Source organism: Schistocerca nitens, chromosome 7, assembly GCF_023898315.1.
Source record: "Schistocerca nitens isolate TAMUIC-IGC-003100 chromosome 7, iqSchNite1.1, whole genome shotgun sequence".
Lineage (NCBI taxonomy): Eukaryota > Metazoa > Arthropoda > Insecta > Orthoptera > Acrididae > Schistocerca > Schistocerca nitens.
In genome coordinates this window covers 148,388,931-148,414,604 of record NC_064620.1, presented here as the reverse complement: position 1 = coordinate 148,414,604, position 25,674 = coordinate 148,388,931, and the positions used below count along the sequence as shown (strand labels likewise).

The following is a 25,674-nucleotide window of genomic DNA, read 5'->3' as shown; positions in this document are numbered from 1 at the left end:
TACAAAACCAAGACCTATAATAGTGAAAGTTGTTTCCTATACGAAAAGATCTGAAATCTTCAGAGCAAGGAAGAATCTCACAAAGTTGGGTCTGACAGTACGCGAGGATCAGACCTTTGAAAGACTAAACATTTTGAAGAATGTGATTTCGAAATTTGGGCTAAAGAACATATGGACAAATGATGGCAGGATAATGGTTAAGATCAAAAACAGAAGCTAAACCATTTCAAATCTTGCTGCCACTAACCTGTATGTTTATATTGTTTACATTATCAACCATAACTTAACTAATATTTTATAAAACTTTTTTGTTTCTCCACATAGCTATTTTTATCCCTAATTGTTTTCTCGTGTAATTTTGTTATAATTTGTGTTATTGACTTTTCGTTTCTCTACATAATTATTTTTATCTCTAATTGTTTTCTCATGTAATTTTGTTAATTATTACACAAATTAGTCTTACTTCCACTTTAAATCAAGTATCCCACTATCATATTTTAGTTGTTATCCTCATAAATGCCATTAATATCAAACTCTGTCCTTGTCTTGAAAACCATTACATGCAGATTACTCCCATTTTGTTTAGTGAGATTCTCTCCCTTGTCAGCACACGGCTACTTTCAGGACCATTGCAAACCTCGTTGACCTTGGCCACAGATCCCATTGCCTCCCCGGGGACCTACCTACCCCCCCGCCCCCCCACCCACCCACCCCCCGCCCCGGCCACTTTCCCTGCAGAGAACAGGGAGAACACTCCCTCCCCCCCCCCTCTTCCTCCTCATCCTCCTCACGCCTTCCGCTTCCGCATTCCTCATGGCAGACCCTCTTGCCAGCACTAACCACGACCTGCAACCATCTGTCAGCAGCATCCTCGGGCAATCAACACCCGAACGCATGAAGCTGCATATTGCACATGAAAATGACCAATCTCTGCCAGCTCGCTTTCACAAGTTCAAATATATATTTCAAACTACTGATATTCATGTAATACTTTGACACTTGGCTCAAACCAAGTGTTCCCATAACTTCCGTAAATCTCAACGGCTACGTGTTTCTCAGGCACAACAGGTGCAACAGACGCGGGGGTGGATTGGGGGGCATACATACACTCTGATTTATCACCTACTGTGCTACATACATCTGACAATAATGTAGATAAACAAGGGGAATACGTGTTCAAAGAGATCAAATCCCTTACTAGAAAGTGCTTAATATGTGTCCTTTACAAACCTCCTAAAGTAGGTGGGTTCGCCTGCTTCGAAACTGCCCTCTCAAGTCAAGAATCGTCATATGAAAATGTAATTATAGCAGGTGACACTAACATTAATTTTATGCGCAATAGTCCTTCCAGTGTGAAATTTAAGAGGATGCTATCTTCCTCAAATATGACGCTACTTCAGCTGGCATCTACTCATCACACGACTACAAGTCACACTTTCATAGATATATTCGCAACGAAATCTCCAAACAGAATAATCCACACCTCTCAAATATCTGCGCCTGGCATGTCTGCCCATGACATTATTTTCATGATGTATTCACTAGAAATCCTAGAAAGAAACAAAAACTGTCTACATACCGAGACTTCAAACACAAAAATTTGCCTGAAATCGAAACAGAGGCATGGGAAATAGTTTGGGGGATGACCTCTACTCCCCTCATAGACATAAACAAAAACTTCAGGGATTCGAAACAAAATTACTCAACTATATGACAAATATGCTCCAATACAGACCATAAAAGTAAAAAGGAAACCTGCACCTCGGCTGACTGATGAACTAAAACAGCTCACGAATCTCAGAGATGCTGCACATTCAGCATAGAAGATACACCCAACACCTGAAAATCATATTGTATACAAGCAGAAATGAAACAGTCAGTCAAGCGGTGAGAAACGCTAAGCTCAGGCATGCCCATACATTAACTGACAATATATGTAGACCAGCTATCCTGTGGAAAAATCTCCGTAGTCTCGGTTTAGGCAAAATAAAAGTTGCAGAAAATCCCATGGTCCCTGCTGAAGACCTAAACCAATTCTTCACATTACCTATAACCACAATTGAACTGGAGAAAAAGAGAATCATTGATTACTTCATGGGGATGAACGACTGTAGCAAAAAGAAAAATTCTATCTACAGCACATCACTTGCAGTGCTGTCAAGAAAGCCATCATGCAAATTATATCAGCATCTAATGGACATGATGGCATCACTATCCAGATGGTGCAACTTATTACTGATCCACTACTGCCCTCTATAACAGACATTTTCAATGATTCCTTAATCACAAGTGTTTTCCCTGAGGCCTGGAAACTGGGACAAATTAAGCCACAGCCTAAAAAGGACATTACCACAGCACCCTCTGACTACCCTCCCATCTGCATTCTTCCTGCACTATCAAAAGCCTTAGAATATATAGTCTATAACCAGCTCTCCAACTACCTAACTGCTAACAACCTATTAGACGAATACCAATCAGGTTTCCGTAAACATTGAAGCACAACATCCACATTGATAAAGGTGACAGATGACCTTAAACTTGCCGTGGATAGACAAGAAGTGACTATCATTTGCTTCTTAGATTTCAGCAAAGCATTTGATACTGTTGACTTTGACATCTTACTTGACAAACTTAGCGGTCTAAATTTCTCACCAAGTGCAGTGAAATGGTTTCGCTCATACATGACGTCTCGTCAGCAACGCGTCCTGTCCGGGAATATAAAATCACAATGGTGGCAGGTAGTGTCAGGCATTCCCCAAAGCTCAGTATTAGGACCTATACTCTTTTTCAATACTGACCACGATGCACTATCAAAATGGGCACAAAACATAGGACTAAAACTCAACCCATCTAAAACCCAAGCAGTGCTTGTTGGTCACTCTAAACTCATTAGCCCAAAATATCGGGAATCCGTACCATCTCTAATCCTAAATGGAACAAATATAAATTTCTCTCCCTCAGCAAAGATTTTGGGAGTAATAATAGATGAATATCTAAATTGGGCAGAGCACGTAACTGCAGTGTGCAAAAAAGCATCAGCATCCCTTCATGCCCTACAAAAATATAAAAAAAATCTTCCCTTTCGATCTGAAAAAGAAATCAGTACAAACGCTTATACTCCCAATCATTGACTACAGTAATATTTCCTACAAGGTCTCTCTCAGGAAAATTCACAATGACTGGAACTGTTCATGAATGCCTCCATCCAGTATATCTGTGACGTTCGACTTTTTGATCAGCATATGCACAACTGTCCTGCAGACAAACGCAGAAATTTCCACACAGTCTGTCTCATCTACTTTCTTATAAATGTACACTGTCCCTCATATCTCTCCTCATCCTTAATGCTAATGTCTGAACAACATGACAGAAACACATATTCCCATCATAATAAAATCGTCTCTGTTCCACTACATCGCTCAGTCACCTTCTCGAAGTCCTTTACAGTAGCAGGAATCCGACTCTGGAATAACCTCCATTGTTATATTAGAGAACTTAAAAACATGTCTGGCTTCAAAAACCAGTTAATGACGTACCTACTTAAGCAACAGTAATGCCTTCCTCTGTACATGAATGCACTTCACCCCATTACTTCCTTCTTTCCTACTAGATCTTCCTCAGTTTCCAGTTTTTTTTTTCCTTAACTGATGCAGCCTCCTTAAATCTCCCTTCCCCAAATCTTGCTGTAGCAGTAAACAGCTACTTTATACACCTATATATTAATGTACATCTGCACAAATCTTCATTACTATTGCCAATTATTCTCATGTTTACCATTACTATTTCAATTTTTCTTTTACTGTTATTATTATTGCTTTTATCATAATTTTTATGTATAGCAGCTGTTGTAAAAATACTGCTAGTATTTACTTTATTAGGTCTTGGTCATTACTCTTTACTCATATTGTCATAGATTAATCTATTTTTCTTATTCAGACTACTGTCATGATGTAACTATGATGTGTAAAATGCTGCATGTGTGGAATGCTGGTCCAATGTAAGAGAGGGTCTGATGGCCCTAATCTAATAAATAAATAATAACCAATCACGGAAGTAAAAATTATATTCTGGAGTGGGATTACAATTCAGGGAAAGAATATCATTGATGATATGTTGATGACATTGCTATCCTCTGTGAAAGTGAGGAAGAATTACAGCACTTACTCAATGGAATGTACAGTCTACAAAGCACAGAATATGGATAGAGAGGAAACTGAAGGAAGACAAAAGTAATGAAGAGTAGAAGAAATGTGATTAGTGATAAACTTAACATTAAAATTGGGGACCACCAAGTAAACAAAGTGAACGAATATAATGTGTAAAGGGTGTAGCAAGGACAAAGAAAACAAACTAGCTCAAGCAAAGAATGCATTCTTTGCCAAAAGAAGACTACTAGTGTAGTATCTGCCGTCACTCAGCCACTGGCCGACAGCGGCGGATGTCAAAATGCACAAAGCACAGCCAGCCGTGGAGTTGCAAAGATAACACACATGGACCAGGCATATAGATTCGCCGATAGGCCGCATAGTTCATTGTCAGATGACCACTAAAGGGCCGGTGTCACGAGATGGAAGCGAGTTTCCACTCCGCCCCTGGTGCCACCACATGCTGTATTCCCGGACTACCAGGATGGTATATAAGCCACTGCAACAGCACCGTACAGCAGTCCTACACCTGCCTTCACTCATACTTGTGACTAGTGGCCACATGTACTAGGAACCCTGTGAACTTAGGATACTGTCTCAATTACCTCAGATGTGAACTGGAGTGCCCTAGACTTGTGTAACTGCTATGGATTGTGAAGTGCTATTGTGAACCAGTATCATTGTGAATAAATCACTTAAGTATTATGGATATTATTGTGTTATTCTGCTATAACACAATAAAATGGTGATGAGTCAATAAGAACCAACATCTCTGGAAACACTCATCATGCGGTTAATCCAGCAACAGGCGGAGAACCAGCAATAACTCATGGCCACTCTACAGCCTCTTCTCGTCAGCGTACTACATCAACAATCAATTCATCAAATTCTTGCCATACCTTCTTTTGATGAAGCCCTTGAAGAGTGGGAATCATATGAAACAAGATTGAAGGAACACTTCCAGGAATTCTGTTTCTATCCTGGTCTACACCGATGGTCTACTGTTTTCTCCATTGTCCACTCCTTTGGAATTATCATTTCCAGAGATATGTGCCTTGTTGATGCAATTTTACCAGCGCCACACACACATTATTTCCTCGCAAGTGGTTTTCTACCAACGCAAAAAGCAGGCGTCACAATCATATCACTAGTGGGCAGTTGAATTACAAGGTTTCAGCCGCAAATGCCATTTCATCACTGCCAAATATAAGGACTCATATGCTGAGGAAATGATCTGTGATACAATTATTTGTGGTGCACTGGACAGAGAATTTCAGCATGACACCCTTCAACTTGAGGATCCCTCGTTTGACAAAGTATTAGAACTGGGTCAAACATTTGAAGTCTCGCGCGCTGCAGGCCAAAAATTGGAGACTTGGGTAGAGATTGCTGCTGTCCATGCCCTCTTGCCCCATCGTCCTGAGGGTCCCTAACTCATCCACTGACGATGCAGACGTTGCCACCTTCTACCCTGACCGTCATCCTGCACGCCTGTCCCGATCTCGGTAGAAGCCTGGCCACTTTTCTCGCCAGTGGACTCCGCCCTGTCTTCTGTCTTGTCTGGACTGCTACAAATAACATGACAGGGACAACTGTCCAGATTGTTGGGCCTACTGCTCTCTGTGCACCTTACAAAGTCACTTGTTTTCGGTGTGTCGTTCTGCTAAATGCAGGCCCTAGAAAGATTCTCGTACCACTCCGATGGGTATGAATCAGATTTCCTCTATTGAGGTCCAGGACACTTCCAATAAATTGCTCCTGGACATCTCCATTCACAACAGGCCACTAAAATCACAGGTCGACACTGGAGCAGCAGCTATCTTGATCAATTATGCAACTTATGTTAATCTTGGAGATCCCCTGTTGCAGACTTTCTCTTGCAGGCTAGTGGCCTACAAAAAAACTCAGCATTCCTCTCCTGGGCCAAGTCGATCTTCCTACAACTTATCGTGGCGTGACACTGATGATCACATACTTGATAGTCAACAGCGGTACTACCGCCAACCTTTTAGGTCCCGACGCCTTTCGTGCCTTCGGATTTTCCACCAAGGACTCTGTCAATCTGATTTCTGACAAAGTATGATATGCTAGCCTGGAAGAGCTTTGTCATGAATACCAAGATATCTTCCACGAGGAATTGGGAAAAGCATGCAATTTTCTGGCACACGTTTCCCTGATGCCTGGTGCACGTCATCGTATTTTCATGCCTGTCCAATCCCTATCGCTTTCCGCAATCCTGTCAAGGAAGAACTAGATTGCCTCACTGCAGAAGGTGTCCTGTAGCCCATATCCTCCACTCCATGGGCCAATCCTGTTGCCATCGTCAGGAAATCATCTGGAAAACTTCATTTGTGTGGTGATTTTAAAGTGACCATCAACTCCCAATCAGAAGTCGACACATACCCACTATCTTGTACAGAAGAAATATTGGCGAAACTCCATGATGGCCAATATTTCTCCAAGACTGATTTATCAGAGGCGTATCTGCAGTTACCCTTGGATGATGCTTCTCAGGTGTTCCTCACACTCAATACTCCACATGGCCTGTATCACCTCAAGCGCCTCATGTATGGCATTGCAAGCACACCAGCCATTTTCCAGCACTTTCTTGAACAATTGGTCAACTCAGTCACAGGCTGTGTCAAGTACCTTGATGATGTGATTGTTACAGGATGTACTATGGACGATCACCTCCAGAATCTTCGACAACTCTTCTAGGTTCTCCGTAACAATAACCTCCACTGTCGCAGAGACAAATTTTGCTTTTTTCAGCAGGAAATTGAAAATCTAGGACACAAGATCTTCAGCAAAGAAATCAAGACATTAGATCGTCACATCCAAGCAATCATCCAGTTGCCTAGACCCACCAATCTCATGCAACTGCGGTCCTTTTTCGGTAAAGTGGCATACTACCAGAAGTTCCTTCCTGCAGCAGCGACAGCCATGGCTTGTCTTTCCCACCTTTGTAAAAAAGGGGAACTTTTCACTTGGTCTCCATCTTGTGAAAATACCTTACAGACCTTGAAATCACAACTGCTTACAGCCCCATGCTTTGCCCACTTTGTCTCACGGCAGCAACTCATCTTGCCCACAGATGCATTGGAGGTGGGTGTTGGCACATCGATTCCCTGGTGGCTCTGAGCACACTATTGCCTACGCCTCTAAAATGTTTTTGAACACTAAGAAAAAATATTCCCAGATCGAGAAAGAGGCTCTTGCCGTTATCTTTGCACGCAAGAAATTTCACATGTTTCTGTATGGGATTAAGTTCCACTTAATAATGGGTCACAAACCTCTCATTGCTTTGTTCAACCATGCCCCAAAATTCTGGACCGGACAGCTCATCGTTTGCAGCACTGGGCACTGTTCCTGGACCATGATCAATATGACATTCACTTCCAGCGTACTTCAGAACATGCTAATGCAGACACCCTCTCGTGCCTTCCCTGGGGCCTCGATCCTGAATTTGACAAAGAAGAGCTTCTCTGTTTTCAGATTGATGAAGCAGCTCAAGCGGCGGTGGAATCCTTCCCACTAACTAGTTCCACAGTTGCTGAGGCCACAGGCCAGGATCCTGATCTCCAGTGGGTCTGCAGTAGTATTCTCCATAGATGGCTACAACCACATCCATTACTGTGTCTGCCTTAGAACGCAACCATTGACGGCCTCCCTCAAGTGATGGTCACTGACAATGGTCCTCAATTCAGCAGCCAAGAATTTCTCAGCTTCTGCCTTCACCACGGCATCCATGTTCCTACACCCCCTTTTCATCCCCAGTCCAATGGAGAGGCAGAACACATGATGCACACTTTCAAGACGCAACTGCGGATATCTCTCCGGGACCATTCCGTGGCTAATGCACTCAAATTATTTCCCAGCTCTTACAGGTCTACTCCAATTGATGACAAGAGCCCCACCTAGCTCTTGCATTGTCAACAGCCTAGGACGCTCCTCACTCTTCTGTTCCCAGTGCCCAGGTCGGTGCCACCTCTGTCAGCACTACATTTTCATCCCAGAATGGCCGTTTAGGCTCAAGGTTTCGGTCAACAACTGAAATGGCTGCCGGGTGTGATTATCCAACAGCAGGGCCGCAAGGTTTTCCGTTTCAAGATCCAGAACAGAGTCATGTTGCTGCATGCTAATCAGCTCCGTCCCCCATCGGCGCAGCAGCTGTCGACCGCCTGCCAGCCAGATCCTCACCAATGGCCGGATTGCAGGTCCATAGCCAGATTTCTCCTCCACCTGCTACGGACCTGCTGGTTCCAGTGGGTGGCATCACGGGCATCCCACTGCCTCTGGTCACTGGCCATTTGCAGTCTCCTAGCTCTGAGGGCAGTTCAGCCACGCCTGGCATCCGGGGTCCATCTGGACCTCAGCCACCTTCACTGGGAGCACAACCTTCGGCATCAGACATCACACCTGCACCACAATGCCCTTCCTGGATGTGGGGGCTGGATGAGGAGATGCCTCTCCAGCTGCCTCTGCCATCTCAGCCCCAGCTTGTCTTCCAGCTTCACTGTCTTCGTCATCGCTGAGGACATTTTCGGGCTTACTGCGCCACTCTCCCGCACGTATCTGATGAAGAACCCATGGATGTCTCCTATATCACCAGCAGCTGTTTCAAGCTTTCTGCGGGAGGAGGAGTATGGTACCTGCCATCACTCAGCCACTGGCCGACAGTGGCGGATGTCAACATGCACAAAGCGTGGCCAGCCACACAGCTGCAAAGATAATACACATGGACTGGGCATATAGATTCACTGACCGGCCACGTAGTCCATTTCGAGATGATCACTAGAGGGCCAGTGTCACGAGATGGAAGCAAGTCCCCACTTGGCCACTGGTGCCACCACACTCTGTATTCCTGAACTACCAGGACGGTATATAGGCCACTGCAACAGCATCCTGCAGCAGTCCCACATCTGCCTTCGCTTGTACTTGTGACTAGTGACTGCACGTACTAGGAACCCTGTGGAACTGGATACTGTCTCAACTATCTCGGATGTGAACTAGAGTGCCCTCAAATTGTGTAATTGCTATGGATTGTGAAGTGCTGTTTCGAACCAGTATCATTGTGAATAAATCATTTCAGTATTTTGGATATTATTATGTTATTCTGATATAGCAACTAGTATCAAACATTAGCCTTAATTTGAAAAAGAATTTTCTGAGAATGTATGTTTGGAAACCAGCACTGTTTGAGAATGGGAGTGAACAATCAACTGTAGGAGAACCTGAGAAGAAGAGAATCAAAGTGTTTGAGATGTGGTACTATTGAAAGAATGTTGTAACTTAAGTGGACTCAGAAGATAACAAATGAGGTGGTTTCCCATAGATGATAGGAAATGTGTGAAGACATCAGAGAATAACTATCATGGTACTAGAGGAAGCTTTAGAGGGTAAAAACTGTAGGGGTTCTCAAAGGTCGGATTGTATACAAGTAATTGAGGATGTTGGGTATAAGTGCCACCCCAAGATGAATAGGTTGGCATAGGAGAGGAATTCATGTTGAGCCATGTCAAACCAGTCAGAAGACTGATGATCAAAAAAGGTCAGTTGAGTTCATATGTATACAAATGTGTAACTTCACCAGATAGCCCATTCTGTCATACCAAACTTGAATCATGTTTCAAGTGGCACTTTGGAAATAATCACATAAAATACTCATTATCTTAACAAACCCAGAATCTAAAGTAAATAATCAAACAACAAGTTATTATAATCTACAGCAATGCACACAAAAAAATCCAGATGTACAACTGTTAATAACATACCTGGTACTCATTGATGAAATCAGCGATATCATACCCACATGTGCAACTGATATCACATACTCCTGATACCTTTTTAATCCATTCAGACTGTACTAACTTACAGTCTACAGAAATAGACTTAGGTAACAGAATGCCTTCTCTCTTCAAAAGTTTCCTACAGAAAAGAAGGAAAAAGTCTCAAAGTAAGTTCAGACATGGTGATAAATACTGAATTTTACAGTGCACAAAGAACCAGTGATATTTTCAAGCTCTGGAGGTTGGCCCACAGCAGTGTCCGACTTCAGCAGCTCTCTGCTGAAGTTCCATTGGAGGCAAAATGTTTATTACCAATAAGACAATCATAAAGCTGCTGTCAGAATGAAATGATAAAGAAAAACTATGTGCACTGCTAGTGATCAATGTATTCATGAACAGTAACAAGGCAGTCATTTTTCACTAACAAGAACATATGTAAAGTGTGTCAGTGCACTCCAAAATTTAACTGCACCCTGTGACAAATACAAGTTAACTATGTTGTAACTTCTGTCCATCCAAATAAATAGTTTTGTTGAACTGCGGTCAACAGCAAAGTAGGTCGCCTAATGGCAGAGCATATTGCTGAGAATGTAATGAGAGAAAATATGGAGAAAGGAGGAGTTGCCATATATGTCAAAAGTTATCATTGTGCAAAAAGTATACAAACAAAAAAGTTTTGTGTAGAGAAACATATAGAAGCCTGTGCCTGTGAGCTTAAATTAAATAAAGGCACATTTATAATTGTAGCTGTATATAGGTCCCCATCAGGAAATTTTCATCTATTTCTGAAAAATTTGGACTTCTTGTGCTATCTGTCAGACAGGGGGAAGCAAATTATTATTTGTGGGGACTTCAATGTAGATTCTCTGAAAGAGGGTAATAGGAAAAATGACCTTGAAGTATTACTCGGTTCTTTCAATTTGACACCCGTTATTGATTTTCCTACTCTGGTGGTAAAGGATAGCAGCTCACTGATAGATAACTTCTTTATAGACCAAAATAAGTTTAACCAGATAAATGCTCAGCCTGTTGAGAATGGTCTTTCTGATCATGGTGCACAGCTAGTTACAATATTTGACATAGCTCCATTCAGCAATACTAAACAGTCCTCCAAAGTAGTACGTTCAGTCAACGATTTAACAATTGCAAATTTCAGGGAAAGCCTACAGCAGTTAGACTGGGATGAGGTGTACCGTGAACCTGATGCCAATTTAAAATATAATTTATTTCATGACATTTTTGTAAATGCATTTGAAAACTGCTTCCCCAAGAAAATAGTTAAATATACTCGTAAGAAACCTTGTAACAAACCATGGCTTACTAAGTGTATAAAAATATCTTGTAACCAGAAAAGGGAAATGTATCTGACAGCAAGGAAGAGTAGTGACCCAGAAACTATCAAACATTATACAAACTACTGTGTTATATTAAGAAAAGTTATTAGAAAATCCAGAAGTATGTGTATCATGTCTGAAATCAGCAACTCTGATAATAAAATTAAAACAATTTGGAATATTATAAAAAGAGAAACAGGGCAACCAAGAGCACAGGAAGATAGTATTACCATCAAATTGAATGAAAACCTTATGAACAAAAAGTCAGAAGTTGAAAATATTTTTAATAATCATTTTCTAAATGTTGTGGATATAGTAGGATCCAGGTGTTCATTAGAAGATGCTAGGCTGTTAATGGAAGAGGCCATACCTATGCAATTTGATACAATTGAAATCTCACCCACTGCTCCCTCTGAAATTAGGAAAATAATAAACTTGCTTAAAAGCAAAAACTCACATGGAATTGATGGCATTTCCAGCAAAATACTAAAAGCTTGTTCTCAACAGATAAGTAAGATTCTCAGCCACCTGTGTAATAGCTCTCTGGAACAGGGAATTTTCCCTGATAGACTGAAATATGCTATTGTTATACCTTTGCATGGAAAGGGGGATAGATCTGATGTCAACAATTACCGTCCAATCTCCCTTCTAACAGCTTTATCCAAAATTTTTGAGAAAGTAATGTATTCAAGAGTAGCTTCACATATCTGTAAAAATGAAGTACTAACAAAATGTCAGTTTGGTTTCCAGAAAGGTTTTTCAACAGAAAATGCCATATATGCATCCACCAATCAAATTTTGAATGATCTGAATAACCGAACACCACCCATTGGGATTTTTTGTGATCTCTCAAAGGCTTTTGATTGTGTAAATCATGAAATTCTGCTAGACAAGCTCAAATATTGTGGCATGAGTGGGACAGTGCACAAATGGTTCAATTCGTACCTAACTGGACGAGTGCAGAAAGTTGAAATAAGCAGTTCTCATAATATGCAAAGATCAGCACATTCCTCAAACTGGGGAACTATCAAGAATGGGGTTCCACAAGGGTCAGTCTTGGGTCCTTTGTTGTTCTTAATATATATTAATGACTTGCCATTCTGTATTCATGAGGAGGCAAAGTTAGTTCTCTTTGCTGATGATACAAGTATAGTAATCACACCTGACAAACAAGAATTAACTGATGAAACTGTCAATACTGTCTTTCAGAAAATTACTAAGTGGTTCCTTGTAAACGGACTCTCTCTGAATTTTGATAAGACACAGTACATACAGTTCCGTACAGTGGATGGTATGATGCCATTAATAAATATAGACCTTAATCAGAAGCATATAGCTAAGGTAGAATATTCCAAATTTTTAGGTGTGTCCATTGATGAGAGATTAAATTGGAAGAAACACATTGATGATCTGCTGAAACGTTTGAGTTCAGCTACTTATGCAATAAGGGTCATTGCAAATTTTGGTGATAAACATCTTAGTAAATTAGCTTACTATGCCTATTTTCACTCATACTTTGGGGTAATTCATCACTGAGGAATAAAGTATTTATTGCACAAAAGCGTGTAATCAGATTAATAGCTGGAGTCCATCCAAGATCATCCTGCAGACATTTATTTAAGGATCTAGGGTTATTTCACAGTAGCTTCTCAGTATATATACTCTCTTATGAAATTTGTTATTAACAACCAAACCCAATTCAAAAGTAATAGCAGTGTGCATAACTACAATACTAGGAGAAAGGATGATCTTCACTATTCAAGATTAAACCTAACTTTGGCACAGAAAGGGGTGAATTATACTGCCACTAAAGTCTTTGGTCACTTACCAAATAGTATCAAAAGTCTGGCAGATAACCAACAAGTATTTAAGAAGAAATTAAAAGAATTTCTGAATGACAACTCTTTCTACTCCATAGAGGAATTTTTAGATATAAATTTAAAAAAATATTTAAAAAAAACACAAAAAAATAAAAAAAGTTGTTATATTAACTTAAGTATGTTGTTAAATTAACTTAATTATGTCACATATTGGAAAATTTGACTCGTTCCACATCATTACGAAATGTATTCATGATCCATGGAACTATTATTAATCTAATCTAATCTAATCTAATCTGAACAATGGGCTTAACTTCAGTGGCTGCTTCACAATTGTTGCCCTTCACTGCCACCAGAATACCAGCTTCTCTGAATTATGTACTAGGAAATTGTCCTTACAACACATTCTTTAACCCCACAACTCCCCTGGCCTCATCCCTACTAACTCCTAGCCCCTGCCTCAAACTCACCTTCTCCCTGTGCCCAATGCACCCTCCACACTCTATTAATCTGTACCCACACATCCTCTCCACAGTCTTTGTCTTCCTTTCCTCCCCCCCCCCCCCCCCCTCACACCCACCTCCCCACCCAACCACTCTGCTGAGGTGAGCTCGTCAATACCACGTTTCTATCTTGTTTCTTTCCTGCCTCTCCTTCCAGGCAATTACATTCCTTAAGGCCACCTTCCCTTTCTCCCTCTCAATCTTCTCAACTACTCTCCTCCTGACACAACCCGTCAACCCAGCCAGACTGCTATGCACTGAAACGGCATCTAGCAGGGTTAACACAACCATGCATGTACATTTGTGTGTGTATGCATCTCTTAGTCACTTAGCTCTAAGGAAGGATATTGATCAAAAGATGAACAACAATATCAGTCTTGCTTCTGCACCAGACAAGCACTCAATTCTTCAGCTGCATGGTCACCTTTACTCCTTCCAGGAATTTTCAGTGTTGTATTAATAAACCAGACTATTACAACAATGGAAATTCAATTGTTGATGCACTTTGATTTGTCATATTATCTCAACTGCTTTGAACAGCATATGCTACACCATTTGTACTGCTTATGGTTCTGGCAGTAAATGGTGTCAGTTTTCTACAATAGTGACATGAATGCTACACAGCGCTTGTTACAAACACAGGTTTATGTAACACACAAGATGCATCCAACAGGAATACCAAGAGAGAGGCAGTAGTTGTTCAGTCTCATCAGTGGTGATCAACATATCACTTTTCAACTGGACTCTGGGCCAGCATCAAAATTCACTTCTGAAGCAATTTTTCAGCAGTTGAGATCCAACCCAATGATGAACCCCACCACAGTATGCATTGTGTTTAGGTAGCTAACATATCTGATCTTAAACTTTAGGTACATCTCTGCCACACACCAGTTAGTCACGAGCCAACTCAAATTTGATGTGGTTGCTTGGCAGAATGTACTGTACATTCTTGAACTTGATGCCCTTATTGCTTTTGGTCTTTGGTCAGTTGATTTTTTGTAGATCATATTTCAGATCAAAGTTTTTAATGAACTAAGTAACCTACACACACCACTTATGCCTCTATTGTAGCAGGATCTGTGACAAACAAAGAATTTCAAATCTCTTATCTCCCTTAGAGCTGATGTAATCCTGCATTTTAGGGCATATTTCATACCGTATATTCTGTACCAGGGAAGATAAAAAGTCTACTCACCAAGAGATGGCAGGAGAATCCATGTATAAAAAACGTATTATGTATTTTTATGGTTATAATAGAGGGAAACATTCCACGTAGGAAAAATATATCTAAAAACAAAGATGATGTGACTTACCAAATGAAAGCGCTGGCAGGTCGACAGACACACAAACAAACACACACACAAAATTCAAGCTTTCGCAACAAACCGCTGCCTCATCAGGAAAGAGAGGAGGAGGGGGAAAGACAAAAGGATGTGGGTTTTAGGGGAGAGGGCAAGGAGTCATTCCAATCCCGGGAGCGGAAAGACTTACCTTAGGGGGAAAAGAGGACAGGTATACACTCACACACACACACATATCCATCCACGTCTGCTTGTGTCTGTATATGTGTGGATGGATATGTGTGTGTGTGTGAGTGTATACCTGTCCTCTTTTCCCCCTAAGGTAAGTCTTTCCGCTCCCGGGATTGGAATGACTCCTTGCCCTCTCCCCTAAAACCCACATCCTTTTGTCTTTCCCTCTCCTTCTCTCTTTCCTGATGAGGCAGCGGTTTGTTGCGAAAGCTTGAATTTTGTGTGTGTGTTTGTTTGTGTGTCTGTCGACCTGCCAGCACTTTCATTTGGTAAGTCACATCATCTTTGTTTTTAGATGTATTATGTATTTTCATTGATATACCATCCATTCTGCAGGATCTCTTGTTTGAGGAACTCAATCTTATAATCAACACAACAGTTCTGAATTGTATTCTGCACAATAACTGAATGTATCTGAAGATGGTATCTGTTCTTTTGGACATGTTCAGGTTACCGGCCAGTGATCTTCTTCAGTGTGGGTGCACTCACATTGCTCAAACACTTATGGGAATCAGTAGATTGACTGACGCAAGTATGGAGTATAGTGGGCAGGGACACTACAAATGTAGTGTGTGGACAGTAAGTTGGAAATGTGGGTATAACGGGGAGCACGCCAGAGATAAGTTCCAGCAGTCACACTATCCTCTGTGTCCTCGACGGCTCAGTCGGACAGAGCTTCTGCCATATAAGCAAGAGATCCCAGGTTCGAGTCCCGGTCGGGTCACACATTTTCAATTACCCCCATTGATATTTATCAACACCTGTAAGCATCTAATGGTCTGGATTTCATTCTAATTTCATAATTGAATGTTGTTGTTCCTAAATGTTGATAATGATTGGCTTAGTGCCCCTTAACTCTTTAACCCCCATCATTTGTTATACACTCCTGGAAATGGAAAAAAGAACACATTGACACCGGTGTGTCAGACCCACCATACTTGCTCCGGACACTGCGAGAGGGCTGTACAAGCAATGATCACACGCACGGCACAGCGGACACACCAGGAACCGCGGTGTTGGCCGTCGAATGGCGCTAGCTGCGCAGCATTTGTGCACCGCGCCGTCAGTGTCAGCCAGTTTGCCGTGGCATACGGAGCTCCATCGCAGTCTTTAACACTGGTAGCATGCCGCGACAGCGTGGACGTGAACCGTATGTGCAGTTGACGGACTTTGAGCGAGGGCGTATAGTGGGCATGCGGGAGGCCGGGTGGACGTACCGCCGAATTGCTCAACACGTGGGGCGTGAGGTCTCCACAGTACATCGATGTTGTCGCCAGTGGTCGGCGGAAGGTGCCCGTGCCCGTCGACCTGGGACCGGACCGCAGCGACGCACGGATGCACGCCAAGACCGTAGGATCCTACGCAGTGCCGTAGGGAACCGCACCGCCACTTCCCAGCAAATTAGGGACACTGTTGCTCCTGGGGTATCGGCGAGGACCATTCGCAACCGTCTCCATGAAGCTGGGCTACGGTCCCGCACACCGTTAGGCCGTCTTCCGCTCACGCCCCAACATCGTGCAGCCCGCCTCCAGTGGTGTCGCGACAGGCATGAATGGAGGGACGAATGGAGACGTGTCGTCTTCAGCGATGAGAGTCGCTTCTGCCTTGGTGCCAATGATGGTCGTATGCGTGTTTGGCGCCGTGCAGGTGAGCGCCACAATCAGGACTGCATACGACCGAGGCACACAGGACCAACACCCGGCATCATGGTGTGGGGAGCGATCTCCTACACTGGCCGTACACCACTGGTGATCGTCGAGGGGACACTGAATAGTGCATGGTACATCCAAACCGTCATCGAACCCATTGTTCTACCATTCCTAGACCGGCAAGGGAACTTGCTGTTCCAACAGGACAATGCACGTCCGCATGTATCCCGTGCCACCCAACGTGCTCTAGAAGGTGTAAGTCAACTACCCTGGCCAGCAAGATCTCCGGATCTGTCCCCCATTGAGCATGTTTGGGACTGGATGAAGCGTCGTCTCACGCGGTCTGCACGTCCAGCACGAACGCTGGTCCAACTGAGGCGCCAGGTGGAAATGGCATGGCAAGCCGTTCCACAGGACTACATCCAGCATCTCTACGATCGTCTCCATGGGAGAATAGCAGCCTGCATTGCTGCGAAAGGTGGATATACACTGTACTAGTGCCGACATTGTGCATGCTCTGTTGCCTGTGTCTATGTGCCTGTGGTTCTGTCAGTGTGATCATGTGATGTATCTGACCCCAGGAATGTGTCAATAAAGTTTCCCCTTCCTGGGACAATGAATTCACGGTGTTCTTATTTCAATTTCCAGGAGTGTATCATATAGTGAAAAGAAATCTATGTTTAAAATTGTATACAGTGAAAAAAGATTTTTAGATCTCCAAAATTGTCTGTCCAAAGTTTTCTTGAATCTTTCAAGAGTGAATTGATAACAACCACCACCACCCCACCTCCAGATTGCTGGTGTGTGTGTGTGTGTGTGTGTGTGTGTGTGTGTGTGTGTGTGTTAGGTGTGCTTGCCTGTGTGTGGGTCGTGTGTATGAGTCTCTATTTTACTGATGAATGTTATGGCCAAAAGCTCTATGTATATGTCTATTAATTGCAACTGTCTGTAACTTGACGTATCTTCTTTACAGTAATTAGCAATCTACGAGTATCTTTTCCTACATTGTCGATACTCCTACTTGGAGTTTCGATTGTTTGATACAATGATATGTATTAGCTAAGAATAAATGGTTTTAATTGTGACAAAGTACTAAAAAAAAAAAAAGACTGTTGATCAACAATTTCAATTAAATGATGTGTGACAGCTGAAAGTCATTGGATTAAGCACAGGAAAGTCCTTCCTCATCACACAGGCAAAAAAGCTACCTATTTTTATCAATCAAACTCATTATTGTTAGTAAGGCAGGAGAGGAAGAGAGAGAGGGAGACGGAGAGGGAGAGGGAGAAAGGGAGAGGGTGAGGGAGGGATGGGGATGATGATGATGTTTGGCTTGTGGGGCGCTCAACTGCGTGGTCATCAATCCCAATTTTTATGCAGTCCAATTTTTTACACAGTCCACTGTCACGAATAATAATGATGATGATGATGATGATGATGATGAAACGATGAGGACAACACAAATACTCAGTCAGGGAGGGAGGGACAGGAGGCACTTAACTGGAACTTGAGCGATAAATCTTGGATTCCCTTTTTGAAGAAAGAGTGGAAGATAGGAGGAAATTGTTACTGAAAAGGAGTTTCAGTCTTGTAATAGACTGTTATCAAGTTCAAAGTATAATTTCTGATGTTAGTGACCACTGTATATGTACCAAAGTAATTATCTGTATTTTACCAGTTGACCAGTATACACTTCTATCAGAATAGATAAAAATATAATAGAGGGTTACATATGTCTGCTTGTGTCTGTATACGTGCGGATGGATATGTGTGTGTGCGTGAGTGTATACCTGTCCTTTTTTCCCCCTAAGGTAAGTCTTTCCGCTCCCAGGATTGGAATGACTCCTTACCCTCTCCCTTAAAACCCACATCCTTTCGTCTTTCCCTCTCCTTCCCTCTTTCCTGATGAAGCAACCTTTGGTTGCGAAAGCTTGAATTTTATGCGTGTGTTTGTGTTTGTTTGTGTGTCTATCAACATACCAATGCTTTCGTTTGGTAAGTTATATCATCTTTGTTTTCAGATATAGAATAGATAAAAATGAAGAATATTTTTTTATCAACCCTCAGTCATCTGACTGGACTGATGTGGTCCACCATAACTTCCACTCCTGAACCAATCACTTCATCTCAGGCACATACACACAACTTCCACAATTGTTTGTTGGATATACTGAAATCTCTGTGTTTTCCAACAGTTTTTTCCTCTAGAGTTTACAGTTCCCTCTAGTATCATGGAAGTTACTTCCTTTATGTCTTCAAGGAAGTCCTATCTTCTTGATAAGTGTTTTTTCCCTATTTCTTTCCTCGTTTATTCTGCAGAGAAAATCACATGTTGTCTTCTCAGTCCACCTAATTTTCAACATCCTTGTATAGCACCACATGTCAAAGTTTCCATTCTCTTCTTCTATGGTCCCCCCCCCCCCTCCCCCACTCCATGATTTACTTCCATACGATGCTGTGCTCCAAAGGTATATTCTCAGATATTTCTTCCTCAAATTAAGGCCAATGTTTGACACTAGCAGATTTCTTTTCACCATTCTAGTATAGATAAAAAAATATCATGAAAGTGAACTGTTTGGAAATCAATCACAGAATGGTCAAATCCTCATGCAAAATTACTGGCCTAGAATCTTTGCTGACCCCAGCCTCTTCATCAATTTGCTTGATGTTCAAATAGATATATCCTGCTTCAGATTTTGTACCCTCTCATCAATAACTATGCTGATTGTCAGTTTTCAAATCCATTGAATTATTACTTCACCTGCATTTCACTGATTCCACCTTCTCTTAAGTTCTGGCAAACCTTACAAATTATTTACCTTTGAAAATCTCCAATCTTTCAACAAAATTTGATGCAACATCTATGGTCAACACATTCAGCTATCTTGAATGAAGAGAAAATTTTATGGTGAAAATGTGCAACAGCACATCATACAACATCTAACAATTAGTGAATTACACACACAACAGTGGAGCAAAAACATGGGCATGTATATGAAGATGTGGAAGAAAAATTAGAGAAAAACTTCTGGGATTCAAAACCATGACCTCTCAGACACATATTCATGAAGGTGAGTTGAAGGGTGAAAGAAAGTAAACATTCCAGTGTTAAGAGTGACTCCATACATCTGTCATTACTCTGTTTGAAAATTTACAGTTGGGCACATTTTTGCACCAGTATCTGTTATGTGCAGCTTTGTAATGTGTGTTTGGTCACATACTACAAAGTTTAACTATCCCATGCAAAATGACACGGAATGCTTACCTGATTGTGCTCAGTGAATTAAATGTTTTCTCTCTCAGCTCACCAGTTGTTTCAAAGGGTTGAGTCATAATGAGATCAAATGTTTGTCCACTTGACTCTAAATCACTGATCTCATGTTCACGTATGCATTTTATGAGAGAATTGTTTATTCCATGAATTTTTGCCCATGTCCTAATTGCTAATTCATCACCAGGTATTTGTGTTATACAAACCAGACTGCTGTCTTTGTTAGATGGATTATCTTTTTGTTCTTCAAGTAAACTCAGACCCAACATAGGAAAATGTGACATATCTAGTACTTTTTGGCTGCAAACCACTTCAGTCATCTTGCACACATTTCTCACTGCACTTATCCAGTGAGAATCATTAAGGCTCTTCACAAGCTCTTGTGAAACATATATGTTCCCATCATGCTGTAACTGCACTGCATTTAACATTTCATGAATTTCAGAAGTTGATGTCTGTGGATCTTCTTGTTGCACTGATAGATTGTGCTCCAATTCCTGAGTTTTGTTTGATTGTATGACCTCAATTTCATCAATTACGCTGATGTCAACACACAGTTTTCTTCCAGAAAGCTAGAAATTTGAATTCACATTAATAAAAATCAAATTTTAACCTTTGTTTCAAACTCACACATTAACTGGAATAACAAATCAATTCCCATTAATGAGTGTCATTATTAATTACAGTACAACATACAATAAAATGTGGAAAAGTGATGAGGCCATTGCTCTTAATGTCATACCATGATGAACAAATATATAGTCAGATAGCATTATGAAAACAGATTGTCAAATGGCATTAAACATTAAATTGTAGTTTTCAATTCATTAAACATAAATACATGGTAGACTTAGACTTCAATTATTAAAGTTACACATTCACAAGAAACAAAGTGTATACATATCAAATGGAACAGACATATCACTTCACTCAGGGGTAAGTAGGGCTGAATTCAAATAATTACTTGAATACTGGAAAATTACAGGCTTACTGCACCCCACCACAGGTCCAAGCTACCAATACAGAGTTGGTGTTGCCTGCATGGTGCAATCGCAATGTTAATGACAATACTGTTATGTTGTGCTTTTCCCTAATTAATTTTTATTACAAAGTCGAGAGGCAGCAGAACCACCTTGGTTTTTTAAGGTTGGCACTAGAAACAGAGAAGAATGTATGACAGGGATGGTGAACTACCAAGGTAGCGAGATGATATGAACTCTTTAAACAAGTTTATTTGCCATTAGAAATATTTATGTACATGGTGTTTGATCAACAAATCCACCAACACACATACATCAGCCAGAACCCCTTTCGCTATGATTCTATCCCATTAAACATGGGCCTCCCACTATAAAGAGACAAGAACCGTGTTGCTTCTTGTTCTAATCACTATTAAATGCACTACCTGGGGTGCCTAACACAGAGGCAAGTGCTGTTGTTGGCACTTGTCCTGTCATCTATTGAATCAGAGGACCCTTGGCCTAACTACTAAAGCAGTGGGCAATTGTGCTAATTATTATATCTGTGGCCACTGGTCTAATTCACAGAACACAAATACTATTTAGCAACTTATTTCTACTCTCAAATGAAATCTGCTCCACTGCTATTTGATACAAAGACAGGCTGTCTCTGTAAAACACTATTCAATGAAACATTTACAAGAAACTTGTAAGCTTGGAAAATCCAGGATGGAATAATGACAATATTATGAAAAGGATAGTTGCCACTCACCATATAGTGAAGATGCTGAGTCACAGATCGGCCCAACAAAAAGGTCGTTAACAAATCTTTCAGCCAAACAGGCCTTCATCAGGATTAGACAAAACACACACACTCGTGTGGTTTTTTTTGTCTAATTCTGATGAAGGCCTGTTTGGCCAAGAGCTTTGTTTGACAGTCTTTTTGTTGTTCCTGTCTGCGTCTCAGCATCTCCACTATATGGTGAGTGGCAACTATCCTTTTCATAAAACTTGTAAGCTTATTATTTATATAACATTTGTCGTTTATCTGGGTATAAATATGGCACCAACTGCTTTTCTGGATTTTAGATATGATTTATTATACCATTAACTAGTTTTCCAGCCACTGTGGGCTCATCATCGGATGGAGGTGTTACAGGAATATTATACCATGGACCAAGTGTAGCCAGGTGCTGAAATGATGGGGCTGGCAAAAATGATGGAAATTTAGTTATCGGTAATGAAACATTTATGGAACGGAAATGGTGTTACGTTTTGAGTACTTATAGTGCACTGCTACGTGGTATCCACAGTGAATCCATTCCCATAGTGTACATTGTCAGGTAACACACAAATATACACAGTATTTAGCAACACTTGGTTTCACATTTATTTACAGAATGGTAACACTGGATGTAAATACAAGGGATATGTATACAATAGATATAACATTTTGCTACACCACGACCTTTGACATGAGATGCATTGCATTACAAAATAAATATTTACAAATACAGATAGTATATTTATGTGAGTCTTGCTAGCTGCAGGCGTGTTCTTATATATTCACAATACGCAAGTAATCTGGATTAAAAAGGTACACAAAAGGTAAACAAAATAGAGCAAACTATTTACTATGTAATTAAAGAGTGAATGAATTTCAGAATGCCACAGTTGTTATATGACTAAGAGAATAAAATGTATGCACCAGGATGAATATGTCTTATTATTATCTTTTTTTGGTGTTTTTGTGCCAGGATGTCTTGCAAATTCTGGAAGAAAGAGTTCTGCATTCAGTTCGTTTGTTAAGGATTTTTTGACGTGATTTTACCTTGTGAATGTAAATCTCTAATTGTTCAAGGAGATTCATCTGTAACCCTTTTTCAGTAATGTATAGAACAAAAAGATTGTTATTGATATCACCAACACAGTGTTCATGATGAGCAATATGTGATGCAATGCTGGACTTATTTTAGTTTTTGAGTCAAAGGGTATCCATATTGTTGTGACAGTGCCACAACATTTAACAGTGCCGCCATGACAGTACGCGCAAACGGCGATAGAGGCGCTCTGCAACTCGGCTGAGCGCGGGAGCGCCACCTAGCTATGAACGGCGCCGGCCGCACGTCACGGCACGACAGTCGAATGAGAGATACTGAGTTGTTATCATGTAACCAGCTATTGTTTCTAAGTGAGTGTGTTTGAATATCCACGCAATTATTGGTGATTAAAGGCTATAACACTTTTTGGCGACGAGGTCGGATATTTTCACTGCGTTGTGGATTTGTGTGTTCGTGACGGGGCAGACATGGAACAGCTCATGCAAGCGCTCATTGAACAACAAACACAGCTGACGGCTGCTATTCAGGCGTTGTCGACGTCGCTTACTCATCGTCTGTCTTCCTCTTCTCTGCCTCCATTCCCTCCTTACGACGAGGCCGCTAAAGACTGGGAGGATTATGAGAAGCATTTGCAGCAACACTTCTTGGATTCAGTGTTGTCGACGCTCCTATGTGTAAGTAGTTATTTCTATCTTGGATTTCCCCACGGATCTATCAGCTACTATCTCAGTTAGCCCCTCTGTGGGAACCTGCCTCCCTGTCCTTCCAAGAAATGTGTGACTTATTGTCTATCTATTACCGCAAAAACACCCACATCGTTGCCGCCTGCGTGGCGTTCTACCGGTGTCGTAAACAGCCCCATCACTCTTACCGGGCTTGGGCGGCGGAACTACACGGTCTGAGTAGGAAATGTCAGTTTGTCATGGACACTCATCAAGAGTCTTATGCTGATTCAATGGTTAGGGATGCTATTCTACGGCTTGCTCCTGATAACGAAGTTCAGCAACGTCTACAACTGCCAAACCCGTCGTTGGCGGAAGTTCTAAGCATCGCTCAATCCTTTGAAGTGTCTCATGCTGCAGGCGCGCAAATAGACACGTGGTGTGATGTAGGCGCTGTACAGTCAACTTTCGACACGGACAATTTGTCTGTTTCACAGGAGAATGAAGATGTGGCGGCAGTTCACTCGCGTAAACAACGTCGCGTTGGACCGCAACGCTCGCAGCGAAAACAGCAACCACAGAAGCAGGTTCGTTCCGCACTTCCTTCTTGTTCACATTGTTTCGTACAGCATGACAGGGCCACATGTCCAAAACGTTGGGCCATGTGTGATTCATGTAGGAAAAAAGGCCACATTGCTTCTGTGTGTCAGTCCCCTAAAGTTCCTGTCGACGAGGGCGAGGCATCGGACAGTGTGCTTTCTCAAACAAATAAGTTGTTTGTTACTGTTCGCGTTCTGGATAAAGACATTCGCATGCAAGTGGACACTGGCTCTGCAGTAACTCTCATTAATTCTCGCACGTATTTTGAGTTGGACTCCCCTCCCTTGTCTCCAGTTACGCGAAATCTGAGAACTTATAATAAACATAAAATTCCTATCATTGGCCAGTTTGATGCTTCCACTGCCTACAAGACTGTTGTTAGGCCCCTCACATTTTATGTGGTGGATCATGTGGGCACTGAAAACCTGTTCGGTTATGATGCTTTCCAGTTGTTCGGGTTCTCCATTGATGATGATGTGCACCTCATATCTGAGGATATTCTGTATCAACAGCTGGATGGATTGTGTTCTGAATTTTCGTCCGTGTTCTCTGCTGGTCTGGGTTGTGCCAAGGATTTTGAAGCCCACATTACTCTTAAACCTACAGCTCGCCCTAAGTTTTTCCGGGCACGCCCTATTCCGGTGGCGTTGCCTGCACCTGTCAATACTGAGATAGACACGTTAACAGCTTCAGGGATTCTCCTTCCTGTTACCTCCAGCGAATGGGCATCGCCAATCGTGGTGGTTTCTAAACCAAACGGGAGTCTGCGATTGTGTGGTGATTTTAAAGCCACCGTCAACGCTCAGAGCCTCATTGACACTTATCCTCTTCCCCGTCCTGAGGAGTTATTTACCAAGCTCGCTGGGGGCCAGTTCTTTTCCAAACTTGACTTATCAGAGGCGTACCATCAGTTGCCGTTGGATGCTTCTTCCAAGGAATTTCTCATCATCAACACCGCTTGTGGGTTGTATCAGTACCAGCGGTTACGATTTGGTGTCGCTAGCGCGCCGGCTATTTTTCATCGGTTTTTGGAACAGCTCACGGCTTCCGTTCCCGGCTGCATCAACTATCTGGATGACATTGTTGTCATGGGGGCCTCCACTGAGGAGCACCTTCGCAATTTGCGTTCACTGTTTCGGGTTTTGCATTCGGCTGGGTTGAAATGCAATCTGGACAAGTCACAGTTCTTCCAACCCTCCATTGTGTATCTTGGTTTCCACTTGTCCCGTGAGGGTATACATCCTCTACGTCAGCATGTTGCGGCCATTAACGCTCTACCCCGGCCGTCTACGGTCAAAGAACTTCAGCGTTTCTAGGCAAGATTGCTTATTATCACAAATTCATTCCATCCGCTGTTGCGGTAGCTCATCCTCTGCATCAGCTGTTACGCAAAAACGTCCCTTTCTGTTGGTCCGACGAGTGTGAGCAGGCTTTTGTCCGCCTGAAGGCTCATTTGCAGTCGGCGCCTTGTCTTACCACATTCCGTCCAGGTCAGCACTTGCTTCTGGCGACTGACGCGTCACAGTATGGTCTAGGGGCTGTTCTCGCCCATCGGTATGAGGATGGGTC

At 42.0% G+C, this 25,674-nt stretch overlaps 1 protein-coding gene across 3 annotated transcripts in view; it reads right to left on the bottom strand.

Annotated features, from left to right (window-relative positions):
• LOC126194637 (protein arginine N-methyltransferase 9-like) overlaps positions 1–25,674 on the bottom strand; it is a 124,401-nt gene that overhangs the window by 25,617 nt on the left and 73,110 nt on the right. For all 3 annotated transcript variants that reach the window (XM_049932810.1, XM_049932808.1, XM_049932809.1), the window contains 2 exons: positions 20,038–20,615; positions 9,920–10,073 (listed from right to left, as the gene is read on the bottom strand). In XM_049932810.1, coding sequence (XP_049788767.1) covers positions 9,920–10,073; positions 20,038–20,615 — 732 coding nt within the window. The remainder of the gene's footprint in view (positions 1–9,919; positions 10,074–20,037; positions 20,616–25,674) is intronic.